The sequence below is a fragment of the Mytilus edulis genome, chromosome 14 (genome assembly GCF_963676685.1).
Source record: "Mytilus edulis chromosome 14, xbMytEdul2.2, whole genome shotgun sequence".
Classification (NCBI taxonomy): Eukaryota; Metazoa; Mollusca; class Bivalvia; order Mytilida; family Mytilidae; genus Mytilus; species Mytilus edulis.
In genome coordinates, this window is record NC_092357.1 from 65,657,523 (window position 1) to 65,672,565 (window position 15,043).

General features: G+C 35.1%; 1 protein-coding gene across 1 annotated transcript; it reads right to left on the minus strand.

Moving 5' to 3' along the window:
- Positions 1–200: 200 nt before the first annotated feature.
- LOC139503849 (uncharacterized) lies at positions 201–11,596 on the minus strand. The gene is made up of 7 exons (XM_071293804.1): positions 11,519–11,596; positions 10,321–10,456; positions 4,179–4,315; positions 3,406–3,538; positions 2,687–2,826; positions 1,582–1,778; positions 201–592 (listed from the first exon to the last, which is right to left on the minus strand). Exons 2-7 carry the CDS (start codon positions 10,442–10,444, stop codon positions 397–399), a joined length of 927 nt encoding a protein of 308 aa, XP_071149905.1. The 5' UTR covers positions 10,445–10,456; positions 11,519–11,596; the 3' UTR covers positions 201–396.
- Positions 11,597–15,043: the final 3,447 nt, after the last annotated feature.

Genomic DNA, 15,043 nt, shown 5'->3' on the forward strand with positions numbered 1-15,043 from the left:
GACGTCATAATTTAAATAACGTCACAACTAAAATCCCTAACAACAGAACCAAACTCGGAAACGTTACGGTATTTCCGTTTCTTTTTTTTTGACAAATAATTTAGTTACAAAAAAATAATTCATACAGACTTCGTCCCCATTTACAGGTAATGCCTGCCTCATATTAAACCAAAATCTGTCTTTCATTCGGAACACAGGAATAATATGCGAAAATTTAATAGAAAAAAAACATGATAAAGGAGCAGAAAGAATATTACCAACTAAACACATACACCCTCCCGGCTCAATTTTACGCTTACTGGGAAAACAAAAGACCACTAAACAAACAGGCTTAAATTTAAGGTTTATGCAAACATCAATCGATAAAATGTTTCAGCTGTAAGTATGTATAAGCATTTACGGGTATACAGTTTTTGCTGGGCTGTCTAATCCAATATAGACTGAATTCTTGGCATCAGCGATAACTCGTACACCAAGATATGAAATGAATCCATCGATTGTGAAATTAAGTCCCATGGCACCAACAATCTTCTTGTAAGACTCAGCCTCTTTCTCATATTGGGCAATTATGGCCTGTGCTTCAGTCTGTGCTCTGAAAAATATACAATCATTCGTCACAACTCGGCCGATTCCGTACCTTCATTCGTCACAACTCGGCCGATTCGGTAGCTTCGGAGAGAAGGAGAGTAACGGATTCACCCGAGGATTGCCGATTGATACAAGAATGACGATTGCACTCAATGTCCGATCTATAAAAGTGTTTGTTCTTGAAGTAGGAGGAATGTGAGATTATTATCAAGCCGATTTTACATTGTACTGATACTTTTATATTATTGAAGACAATATATTGACTTGTGCATATATTTTTTTGGTGTGTTTTGTTTGTTTGTAATGTTTTTTTTTTAGTCAGACCGTTTTAGGTACGTCGTTGTGTTGTTATTTGATTGAATGATATATAGGACGTCTACTGTTATCGATACAAACACAAATTTTAATTTGAGAATCATTATTTCATAAAAAAAAATGTTTGCTTGGAAACAGAAATATAAACTTTCAAATATTGGTGATTTATTTATTTATGTTTGTATTTTCTAAGGCTCTGTCTCAATAAAGGAGAGACAGGCAAGTCTGAAATATAGGTACATGTGTGAGTAGCGAAACTTTCGTTATAATGAAAAACATCAATAAAATGCTGTTTCTTTTTTATAGTGTCAAGATTGAATTGTCCATACAAAAAACATTGAAAGATTATGTTTTTTGTGGCTTTCGAGTTGCTCAGTTTTTAATACTTTAGGTTGTGTTATGTAAACTATTGATTGCCTATCTTCTTTTTCGTTTTTTTGTCTTGGTTATCTCATGGCGGTCAGTTTTTGTCAGTTTAACACTGATAGAAGATGATTAAACCAACAAAAACTGACCGTAATGGTATAACCAAAGTCGTTGAAAATGGTGTTAAAACCAACAAACAATCAGATAAAACTCGTTCAGACTAACGTTTGAAACAAGTACCAAAACATTAAAACTGCACATGATCAGATAATGAGCTTTAAATGGTAATTTTAAATGCGTTGTATATCTTACTTGTTGGATAAAATACGTGCATCCGATTCCGCTTTATCCACAATAATCCTTGCTTGTGTTTCAGCCTCACGTTTCTTTGTCTGTGCCTCTGTCAGAAGTCGTGGACGTTCATTGTAAGCCACCTGGATATCTTCTCTAGCTCTTTCCTTGCTCCTAATAGCACTCTCATATTCGGATGGTCTCGCTATGTTGCTTACCTAAATAAATCAATCAGTGCTTATCAATCTAGAAAAATCAAATAAGAATCCCAATAGAAAGTACGGAGATTTTATTTTTCTAAATTAGATTACATAATATTTTATTACATTTGCTAAAATGATTAGTTAAATATAGAATTTAAAGAATCATGCAACAGTTAAAATGGTTAACTCAGTCAATAACAGAAAGGTATCTGATGATATGATTTTCGTGCGCTCAACACCTCAAAAAATCATCAGGTGCGTTTGTTTTAATAAGTTCAGAAAAGCAAAAGCAAGAAAATCCTGGAGAGCATATAAGAACCGAAACGGGTCACGAGAACAGCTAAATCGTTTAAAGTCAACTTTGTTTCGAGTTAGTTTGACACCAGTTTAAAAAAAAACCGATAAAATAAGATTGAGAATAGAAATTGGAAATGTGTCAAAGAGACAACAACCCGACCAAAGAGCAGAAAACAGCCGAAGACCACCAATAGGTCTTCAACACAACGAGAAAATCCCGCACCCGGAGGCGTGCTTCAGCTGGCCCCTAAACAAAAATGTGTACTAGTTCAGTGATAATGGATGTCATACTTAACTAAATGTACTAAAATTCAAAATTATACTAGAGTAACAAAGGCAAGAGCCTCTGAGGCTACTGACTTGGGACAGGCACACCAATTGCGGGGTTAAAATACCATGATACATAAATTAACAAAGGGCTAAATATCTGTTTTTTTCTAACTATCCATTGGTATCTCAAACAAAATATTCAAACTTATCAGGGAAATTGGTCCCAACTAATCATCAATATGCATGAACTATTTGCCACCGGTAATTGAATAACACTGAATAGTTGGTCCTGTACGGTCTCCTTCTGCCGATTGCCCTTGTTTGGTAAATTTTACCTATTGTTATTTTACCCTTACCTGTAGGTCAGTGATGTCAGCCTGAAGGTCTTTATACCTCTGAATTATTTGTTCTCGGACCTTTTCCTGGAATATTGCGCGTTCAGCCTGGAACTGTGATGTATTGAAGTAGCTACAAGCTTCGTGCAAAGCGGATCTTCCTATAAAATAAGAATGAATATCAATTTATTTCTGGTTTTGAAAATATAATCTTTAATAAACTTTACACATTTTGTAAAGTGACCAGCTGAAGCACGCCTCCGGGAACGGGATTTCTCGTTGTGTTGAAGACCTATTTGTGGTCTTCGGCTGTTTTCTGCTCTTTGGTCGGGTTGTTGTCTTTTTCACATGTTCCCCATTTCCATTCTCAATATTATATGAAGTTACGCTAAAAACTGAAGGAAGAATAGTTCAGCGGATATAAGAATAATTGATCACTTATGGTAAAAGCATGAAACTTGGCACAATGAAAGGGGTATAAACAAAATTGTGATATGGAGCCACGAAAAACAAATCAAAATGACCGCCAAATCAAAGATGGTCGACATAAGGTACAAGGATTATACAAGAACAAACTTTTGATGAAGTCTACCGATATGTAAGTGTTCAGCAGATACCAAATATTTATGAAAAAACATTACAGACATGTCAACAATTGTTTTTTCAATTCAAAAAAATACTAGATTAATCAAAATGGCGTCCGAATTCAAAATGGCATCGTAAAAATATAGATAACATACCTGCATATTCAAGGACTTTAATATAACCAGTTTGGTTTCTGAAGTCTAAGATAATTTTCTTCAGGTTGGCAGATCTGACTTTATATTGGTACGTAACGTCCAAGGTTATTTTTATGCCATCTTTGTTGTAACACTGGAAGTCAAAGGGTAAGTTGAATGTAAATGAGAGAAAAATTCAGAACATGAGCAACAGTAAAAATAATGATATAAAAATAAGAAGATGCGTTGTGATTGCCATCCAAGGAGACATCTATAAAATCAGGATATAAGCAACAATGGGTATATAAACCGTCAACTTCCGAAGCAAGGTTGTCGGCTCTCCGGACATTCCCGAATTGCCAAGTTTATGAGCTTCGGTCCTTGCTTGGAAGTTGATAAACCGTACGGCCTGCAACAATGAGAAAAACATATCCTTTTTGTATAATCAATAAAAGGCCCCGACAATAAATATAAATATCCTTTGTATGGACTCTGTTAAGTCACGAGATTTTTTTCTAATATGAACTAAATATTGATTAAAAAGCGTTCAAATTTCTTCTTAAAATCCGTGTTTCAAACTAAGATATGGTTTGGTGTTTCTTTTTTATCTGCAACTCCTTGCCAGCATGTGAATGCAAAGCCACAAATACATTCTTTAAGACGTCATTGAAGGCTAAAAGAACATAAATGTGTTTGTTTGTCATCGTAACCTAGATTATTGAGTTTCAACGGTGTATTCATACTGTCTGTAAATTGAGGAAAATGTTAGTATTAAAAGAGACGTTTTGACTTACTTGTAAGTCGTCGAATGTGATTGACTTGTAAACACTTGGAAAGATGATATAATTGAAACCAGGAGGCCCCAAGTGTAAACCTTCTCTGTCAGTAGTATCATGTAACTTTTTCTTCAGTGTATCGTACTTTACACCGACTGTAATAAATAATGCAATACAATTATCATTATTAATTCTAATGATATGTAATGACAAAATATATAATAGAAGAAGAAAAAAATGTTTACAAAAGAAAAAGAAAAACCCCAGCTATGTAATAATAAATAACATGGTTTGCATTGAAGGCCTTTATATTATACGTTACACTGCGTTTACAAATACACAATGAGCGTGAATTATATAAATACAATCGGGAGGTTAGGCTAGCCATAAAAACAGTTTAAACTTTTTCTTAAAATGTCCTGTACCAAGTCAGAAATATGACAGTTGTTATCAAATAGTCCGTTTCTTATATATGTAGGTGTTTGTTTTTGTTGCAATTCAATGTTGTTTTCATCTTATAGTTGATGTGTTCCCTCTGTTTTAGTTTGTAACGCGGATTTGTTTACGCCAAATCAATGTATGACTATTAACCAGCGGTATACTACTGTTACCTTTATTTATTTGACGACAAATAAGCATATGTCACGTGACTGTATTGTCACTCATTCCAATAATTCGTTTTTCACAATTTTAAAAAAGAGACATCAAATCCTACAATTTTATTGGTCGAGATGCTATATTCTAAATTTACCGTTTGACAATCTTTTAAGGACTATGGACATTTTCATTGATCCTACCCCAATGTTCAATCAATCTGCACTTTACCTATAAATAATGTCATGCATTGGCGGATCCAGAGGGGGGTTCCGGGGGTGCGCACCCCCCCTTTGGTTTTGCCAATTTTTTTTTAAATTTTTTTTTTGGGGGGGGGGGGGGGGGGTCCTTTACTTTAACAAACATCCCTCAATTATCTGTATTCTAAATTTGAGTCCTGTACACATAGTAGTTCTGTTTATAATCCGGATTTCTTACCTAAGTAGGTCCATCCAAAATCCGAATTTTTTACGGGTTGACACCAACGTGCTGCGACGTTAACTTACGTTTGTTATGAATAGAATCATGGATACTGATGAACTTAGGTCGATGAAAGAGCTCATAAATAGTAACAATGAAGAAGATATTAGATCGAGTTTTATATATTAGATAAAAAATTAGAATCCATATGAATTCCCGCTAGTATCGACCCCCCCCCCCCCCCCCCCCCCCAAAAAAAAAAAAAAAACCTTGACAAACACTAAACAAATAAAAAATGCTAAATTTAAGTAAATTAAAAAACCAACATCAAATTAACCAAAAAATCAAAAACAAAGGGGGAGGGGGAAAGACGTTTTCAAGGATAACGCAATTTTAAAACTTTTAAAACCTTGCAAAAATGATACAAAATCACTTTAACGTTTTTAAAAGGGAATTATAAAAATTATGAAAATACTCGGATAACTAGCTCCTCTTTAACGTCCATACAAATATACTTTGTGATCTACCTTTGCTAGTTTCATTTGGATAACTTTTATTCTTTCTACATTACCTTCAAAGTTTTCATCTGTATGTTTTGTAAAGATCTGTTTATTGTAAACAATAGTTTTGTGTAAGTGAGTTACTAACTTTGACCTCGGGTTCAAGCTAGGGGATGAACTTAGTCCTTGCATGACCACCTCGACGCTCCGCGTCTCGATGCGGTCTACTTTTTTTACAGTCCGATAATAGATAATAATTTTGGTTGTAGGTGACGACAGACATTCAACGTTGTTGCGATATCTGGTTGCAGCAGAGCTTTATCTCAATGCCGAGCAATATGCCAATCATCCTGTTCTTCGCGAAGCACAATCTGACAATAGGATGTTCACCGATCATATAGATACAATTTTTTCTTTATTACTAACCGATGAATCTTGTGATGAATTTGATAGAGTACGATGTAAGAATTCCACCGTAAAATTTGAAGCAAGGTTAACATGCCGGAATTTCTGTTGGTCGTCTTTGATTCATCTTTTAGCTCTTGTAAACATCATGGACAGGCCAATATTTTCTGTATATCCATCTGTAAATGAAGGTTTCGATCCTTGTTTCACAGAATAATTTATCCTGTACGACAATATAACTATTCAGAAAGCAATAACAACCAACCAACATTTGGAATCATGTGGACACGTGACGGCGATTTGGATTCACGTCAGGGATTCCGTTTTGAACCAAACCACTTCGCGTTGATGGTAAGACCGGAAGAAGTGACCAATGTTGGTAATGACCAATGTATGGGTGACACAGACAGCATGGATTATGAATCGTTTGCTACATCGAGGGACAGTATAAACGTGGACCCAGACACACTTTTTGTCTCAGATGACACAAATGACGACACAAACCTTAACCATAGCTCTAATATGGATATCGATATTAACTCTATTCCCGTAAATTTAGAAAATAGTCCAATCCCTGACGTTATTCCTATCGTTAATGAAACTGAGGCAGACGCAGACACGGCTACATGTGTCAGTTCGACAAACCCCGATTTCTTGTCACATGATGTTGGAGATATTTTTGGCTCCATATCGTCGATCACGGATGAACAAAAACATGTATTCCTGAAGGATCATTTTTTTCCTGATGAAAATTATACTGATTTTATAAAACAGCATATTACAAAGGGCAAACAGAAAAGGCAATATACATTAAGTTTTCAAAGATCTTGGTTAACGCAATATCCATGGTTAGTCTATAGTCCAAAACAACAAGGAGGTTTGTGTAAGTTCTGTGTTCTATTCCAACCAAAGAATGAACGAATAAAAAATGCAGTTTTGGTAAACCGACCCTTCACTAATTTATCAAAAGCAACTGGAAAAGACGGCGTCTTGCAGACTCATGCAAACTGTCAGTATCACAAAGAGTCTGTGTCACTAAGTTCTGAGTTTCTTAATAATTATTCGAAACCCCAAGAGAGTATCCAGTACAAACTTTCATCAATAAATGAGAAAAACTACAATTTGAATTGTCATATACTTCACAAAATCGTCCAAACTATCGTACTTTGTGGAAAGCAAAACATAGCTTTGAGAGGACATCGGGATGATAGTACAACGCCAAGTCAAGCTACTAATAAAGGTAATTTCCTAGCCATTTTGAACTTACTTGCAAAGTCAGATGACACTCTAAAAACTCACTTGGAAAGTCCAGGAAATAAAAATGCAAAATACACATCAAAGACGATTCAAAATGAGGTAATTGAAATCGTAGGTATGTACATTAGAAACAAATTGACCGCACAGCTAAAGGACGAAGGAGCTGTTTTCACAATCATAGCTGACGAGACAACTGACGTATCTAACCATGAGATGCTTGCATTATGCCTACGTTTTGTATCAGCTAATAACCAAAATGTTGAAATTAAGGAAATTTTTTTCGACTTTGTACATTTAAATAGAACATCTGGCAACAAAATAGCTCAATGTATTATTGATTCGCTCAGTCGTCACGGAATAGATGTCAACAAATGCAGAGGACAAGGCTACGATGGAGCAGGAGCCATGTCATCGGCAAGAGTTGGGGTCCAGGCTCGTATTAAAGAAGTATCTCCATTAGCACTGTATGTTCACTGCAACAGCCATGTTTTAAATCTTAGTATTGCTGCAGCTTGCAAGATACCTTCTGTTCGCAACATGATAGATTCTTTAAATGAAGTTTACTTGTTCTTCCATAATTCCCCAAAAAGACAAACCTATTTTGAACTTGTAATCGAACGGCTTGAAATTCCTTCCAACGTGAAAAAAATCAAAGGTCTTTGCAAAACCCGTTGGATTGAAAGACATCAATGTTATGAAACTTTCTATGAACTATATACAACCATATGCCGTACATTTGAAGGTATTTTGAACTTAGAAAATGCAGAGGCTCTTGTTGATTTACCTCATGGTCCGTGGGAATGGGACAGAGAAACAAGGACAAAGGCACAAGGTCTCTTGCATACTATGGAAAGTTCCATGTTTATCGTTGCTTTTGTCACTGTGAAGAATTGCTTGGAAGTTATTAAACCCGCTGCCGTAAAATTACAGAAAAGGGAGCAAGATATATATTCTGCTTACCAATACATAGACAATGCTAAAACAACAATATCTCAGTATCGTAAAGATATCGATGACCTTTTTCGAACTTGGTTCAAGGATGCTGAGGCACTTGCAGCTCTAGTTGGTACAGAAATAACAAAACCAAGAATAACAGGTCGACAGACAAACAGAGCTAATGCTACGAGTGATTCTGCAGAAGAATACTTCCGTAGAAATATGGCTATTCCATTTAGTGACCATTTAGATACTGAGATGAAAACCCGGTTTCAATCTCAAGACAGAGTTGGTGTTGAGTTGTTTGGATTGCTTCCAAGTTCTTCAAAGTCAATCAGTGATATTGAGGATTTTGTTAAAAAAACTGTCGTTTTGGAAAGATGATTTAGTCGCCCCTTCATCTCTCAGATCTGAGTTGCAGTTATGGAATAGGTTTTGGGAGGGAAAGGATCCACTGCCAGACAGTTTACTCGGATGTCTGAACGTCGCTGATGAAGACATATTCCCAAATATCAGGAAACTTCTAATAATTGGTTGTACATTGCCAGTAACAAGTTGTGAAGCCGAGAGATCCTTTTCCACCCTACGTAGGACAAAAACATATCTACGAAACAGTATAGATGAAAGACTGGCAGGACTTACACTTATGAATGTTCACGGAGATGTTGACATCAACATTGAAGACATTTGTAAACTTTTTATCCAATCTCATCGAAGACGTATGTTTAAAAACAGTCTACTTACAGCAAATGATTAACAATTTACACATTAACTTCTTTACCATTTTGACTTTAATCAATCTTCAGTGCTGAACTTGTACTAGTTTTTGAATTGATATCTTCCACGATAACATATAATATGGGTACATGCATATTCATTTTTATATTGGAAAAAACATCTTTTAGATGGAACATTTTGTTCTTGTTCAATTTTGAAAAAAATATATGTACATAATTGTCAGAGAATTAAATATCGGAGTTGTAGTTATTACTCAGTCAGATCAGTCTGTTCTATATTTTGTGTTTGAGTCATTAAATTAAATAATGCATTAAGACAATCGAAAGACGATTTGAGTTTGAACCATAAATGTACTACTTTTGAACCATCTCCTTGTTCAACTTTGCTGACAGACGTTTAGTTGATCAGCCTTTCTGTCGTTCGTAATCGTCCGTCAAATTGAGGTTTACCTTTGGTTTTAAACTGATTTCTCTGAAACTTGAACTCGGAATGGATTTTCCAATCACTAACCGGATTTATCATCCGTTGCTCTCCCACATAGGACAAGGGGCCGCCGATAACTCTGTTTGGAGATTGCGGATCTTCGTCATATGTACACTTATACGTCAAATATGTTCAGTCGGAACTTAGTTGCTTTAGAGCCACATTCCTTTGATCAACTACATGACTGGTGATACCATATTTAATATCAATAAGCTTCGATGACGACCGAACTAGAACTTGTGGTGCGATGGCCTAGGTATTATGGCACCATATATAACCTTTTTATATCAGCTCCACTGTTTAAAACTTTTGCATGGTACTAGTATATCGCGGAAAACCTGTTTTTGCTCAAAATTGTTGAACTACATATAAAAAACATTAAAAAGTATGGTTTCAAAAAACAGAAATTAAGTGCCAGGAAATCGTCAGAATGCAGGATTTTGCAGCATTTTTCTCAGAGCTTCCGGGGGCCTTGAGCCGCCCCCGTACCCCCTGCCGTAAATCGACCTCTACGAGGTCGGTAGAGTCGCTTCGCGACTCTGATTTATCCAGCACCCCCCCCCTTTCGTTTGAGGCTGGATCCGCCACTGTCATACAATAAAATATGTAACTATAATCTTCTGAAGTCACACTCAAACAGCTGTACACACCTCAAAAATGCATGGTTAAGATTGGACTTTAATTTTTTAAGCCGTGCATGACGTTTCATTATTTTTAGAATTTGAATTTCCATTTTCATGCCATGTGTTTATACTTTATATCTAAATTTCAAAGGTATTTTTAAACGCGGCGTAACATGCAATCAATATGTTGTTGTTTATACTTACTTTCCTCAGAAGCCAGTTTTTTCAATGAGACAGCTACTAAAACTATAGCAATGAAGACTGCAGCTACGATTAAACCAACCACACTATAGATTATAATACGAACTAAACCACCATTTTCACCCATCTTGATCTACAACTGATATTCAAGTTTTTCAAATTTAATTATGTCATATTTCCGCAGTTAGTAATATCACCAACTTTTAGATTGAACGTTATAAAGCGTTAAAGGGAGCAACCATTTAACTTTAAAAAAAAAAAAAAAAGGGAGGTTGTGTGGAGGGGGGGGGGGAGGGTACATGTATGTTTTTTTTTTCGTTTTTTTTGTCTGAGTCAAAATTTTCTTTTGCGCTCTCATTTTCATTTAGTTTTTCAACGCATACAATCAAATCATTTTAATACAAATTTACACCATAAAGTATGGATTCAGCATATGTTTTTTTTTTTGTCATCTGCTTGAACAGAATATAATTATTTGTAATCAAATTGGGGATAAAAAAAAATTGGAAAAACCATACCCTCCACCAAACTACCTTCTGAAGTCGTTCCCTAACAATAAAATTAACTACAATGTGAAGTTACTTTCAGAGCCAGAGTTACGTAACTATGCGAAACTTGAAAGAAATTGTTCTCGATATTTTCGCGTAACTCTCACGTGAATTAAGATAATGTGAATCATTTTGCCTTTAAAAAAACTAATTATTCTGATTTCAAGTATACATGTCATATGAGGTTTTGCTAGCTTTAAAATCAAAACAAGGTTTAATCCGCCCTTTTCTAAATAAGAAAATGCAGTTGTTAATATCCATTCGTTTGATGTGATTGAGCTTTATATTTGATTTTGTCATTCGATTAAGGACTTTCCTTTTTCAATTTTTCTCGAAAGTTCAGTATTTTTGTGATTTTAGTTTTTGATACAAAATTTTATGTATCAAAACTATCTTCTACTAACGTTACGAAATGTAGCATACAAGAACAATTTTGTTATTTCATGCGAAATTATGACAATGTAAAGGCATTTTAAATAGTTTATACAGTTGCAAAATTTTGCTGTTACAGCTTTTTGTGAAGGCATTTTAAAAAAGTAAAACCCTAGATAATTGCAAAACTTTGCTGTCACAGCATTTTGCATAGCAATTTAAAAAAATTGATTGGACCAGGTTTTATAATTAATAAAAAGTAAAAAAGTATTAAACTGTACCTGATGTCGGAAAAGGATAGATCAATATGACAAAACATTGACAGGATATCCCTACTTGTATGTAACATCGTCACGTGTAAACTTGCTGTGCACAAACAATTATATCTTGTAATTTTTACGTGTTCAAATAAATTTTTCGTTTTCTTTTTCTTCTAAATTTTATCTGTTGTGTCCATCATCATCGTCATCGTCGTTTTGATCATCATGCTATAGTCGCCATCGTCGTCGTCATCATCATCGCCAGTATCGTCTCAATTGTCGCCGTTTTAAATTTTGGTAGTATTAGAGGTGGCGCTTAATTGTTTTATCACGTGCAGATTTATAACAGATCATCATAATATTAATATTAGTTGAATTCAAATTCTTTTTTTGTTGATAACTTGCTAGATATAAGAAGATGTGGTATGAGTACCAATGAGACAACTTTCCATCCAAGTCACACTTTGTAAAAGTAAATGACTAGTGGCAAACATATCATGCATGTAACAAATTTGATTGATTATTTGGTGAATAGTGCCACAGGGTTCGGTGTGAGCAATTAAGAATTGTATGCTTCTTTTTGTAAATTTATTGGGGTGTAAAAGCGTTGACCGAAGTACATTTTGTATGAAGGCGCTTCATTCTAAAAATGTGCGCACGGTCAACGCTTTTACAACCCTATAAAGTTACAAAAAGAAGCATTCAATACTTATAATTACATTTTTTAGCTATGATCATGAAAACACGAATTTTATATATTTTTTTATTTAATTCACCTGTGCACTTTATTGTTGGACCAAGGTGTTATCATGAATGAAAAGTTGTATTGAGCATTGCAACTGCTTACGGAATAACACGTGATGTGCAGTTAGCCAATCAGAATAAAGTATTATAATGAAACATACATCTTATGTAATTATTCAGTGTTGCAGACCGTACTTTGACCTATAATATATAATGGTTTACTTTTATAAATTATGACTTTGATGGAGAGTTGTATCATTAGCACTCATACCACATCTTCTTATACCTATTAAACATGATAAAGGGGTGAACATTTGGACTACTTTTCACCATCCCATGCCTCTGAAATTTGTTTTACCTACATACCTTAATTAGGTATAATCAAGAATGTGTCCATAGTGCACGGATGCCCCACTCGCATTATCATTTTCTATGTTCAGTGACCCGTGAAATTGGGATAAAAACTTTCATTTGGCATTAAAATTTGAAAGATCATATCATAAGGAACATGTGCACTAAGTTTCAAGTTGTTCGGACTTTAACTTCAGCAAAAACTACCTTGACCAAAACCTTTAGCCTGAAGCGGGACAGACGGACAAACGAACGGACCAGAAAACATAATGCCACTCTACTATCGTAGGTGGGGCATACAAATCAGTGCGGTCGCTTGTGCTACTTTTTGAAAAAGAAAAAATGTAGGATAATAATTTGCCATTGCAGCAGTCAATTTATAGATCCCTCAACGTAGCAAGGGTTTTACAATATGTATTGTTGATGCGATGTCTTCATTTCATATCAGCTCATATCCTGTCTGTAATTTATGTAAGAGTAGGCATGAAAATCAAGGGTATGTAGAGATGTGTTAATTTGCGTTTTTTTGATTCAGTTAAGTCATTCCAATTGATATTTTAAAGTGTGTCATTCTATGTTGTGAGGTTATACTATTGTTTCAGAAAAGGGAGAAGGTTAGGTACCATTAAAACGTTTAATCCCGCTGCAAAGGTTTGCACCTGTCCGAAGTCAGGAATCTGATGTTCAGTAGATGTCGTTTATTAATGTGGTTCATACGTGTTTCTCGTTTTTATATAGATTAGACCGTTGGTGTTTTCGTTTGAATATGGTTTTTCACTTGTAATTTTTGGGCCCCTTTATACCTTGCTGTTCGGTGTGAGCCAAGCTCCGTGTTGAAGGTCGTAGATTGACCTATAATTGTTTACTTTTATAAATTGTTACTTGGATGGAGATTTGTCTCATTGGCACTCATACCACATATGAGAATCGTGATGTAGTGGTTAGTGCATCGGACTACTAACACAAAGGTTCCTGGTTCGATTCCCGTTCCAGGATGAAAATTTCAGGGACTGAATTTTCGGCTCTCCCTTGACACCATTTGCGAGTATGGTCTTGAGGAAACGATGATAGTCCGTCGGAAGGGGATGATAAAGGGCTGACCCGTGTATCAGGAGGAGAGCCATCTCTCTTGCACGTTAAATGCACCCTTGTAGATTTCGAAAAAAAGCAGGCTAATGCCGCTACAAGGCAGCAAAGTGGAAAGGGATTAGTATTAATATAAGTTACAAAATCCCAATCCACTATAAATAAATATGTTTAAAACTAAAACTCATACCTTATCTGTCTATATCGAGGGGGTGGGGGGCAATAGGGGGTCCGTTAACAGGTTAACAACACCTCGATTTTGGCAAAAGCAGTTAACAAAAAATGCAAAAATGCTGATAACAGTTAACAAAGTGGGTTGAAAACAGTTAACAGCTTAAATTGATCTCAGAAAACAGTTAACAACACCTTGAAAAGGGCCATAACAGGTTAACACAAAAAGGTATTGCCCTCCCCCCTCTATATCTATATGCAGGAAAATAACTAGTATCGGCTCAACACCAGTCCCTGTTGTGTTTTATTGAATCAATATTCACACTCTTTGTCAGATATTGGTATCATATAGTAGACTAGACAAGAAATTTACAGTGCACAAAAAGTGAGTCAGTTGAAACTTATTTCACCAAATATTCGTGTTTGTGGATGATTCACTCATGAAATTCAAGGGAATATGTGTGGTTTACTCTGAACTCAGGTAACTATGGTTGATTAACTTAGATATTGAGGTGAATATAGACGTTTTATATTACTAAGAATTCAGGTGACTATGATTGATTAACTTAGAAATTCAGGTAAATATGAATAATTTAATCGGAATATGGGTGTTTTACTCAGAATTCAGGTGACTGGTTCATTCACTCAGAAATTCAGGTGAATAAGGGTGATTAACTCATCATTCAGGTGAGTGTTGTCAATTAAATCAAAAATTCAGGTGAATATGGGTTATTTACTAAAGCATTGAAGTGATTGTGGTTGATTCACTTAGAAATTCAGGTGAAAATGGTCATTGACTCAGAATTCAAGTCCCTGTGATTAATTGAATCAAAAATTCAGGTGAATATGGGTGATTTCGAAACACAGACATTCTGGTGACTCTGGTGGATTCACTTAGAAATTCAGGTGAATATGGGTAATTTACTCAGAATTCAGGTTACTGTGATTGATTCACTTGTAAATTCAGGTGAATTGTGGTTGAATGACTGCAATTCAGGTAAATTTGTGTGATTTCCTCAAATCACCCTGTGTGTATTGAATACATCATTTGCTTTAATATTGAAAAGAACCAAACTGCACTATTCATTTATGTATAAAAATTTTAAATTGTATCTACAAGTACAAATGTGTTAAATATATATTTCATAAATTTAATAAATAAATATAACACATTTAAAAATACTTGATCACAGA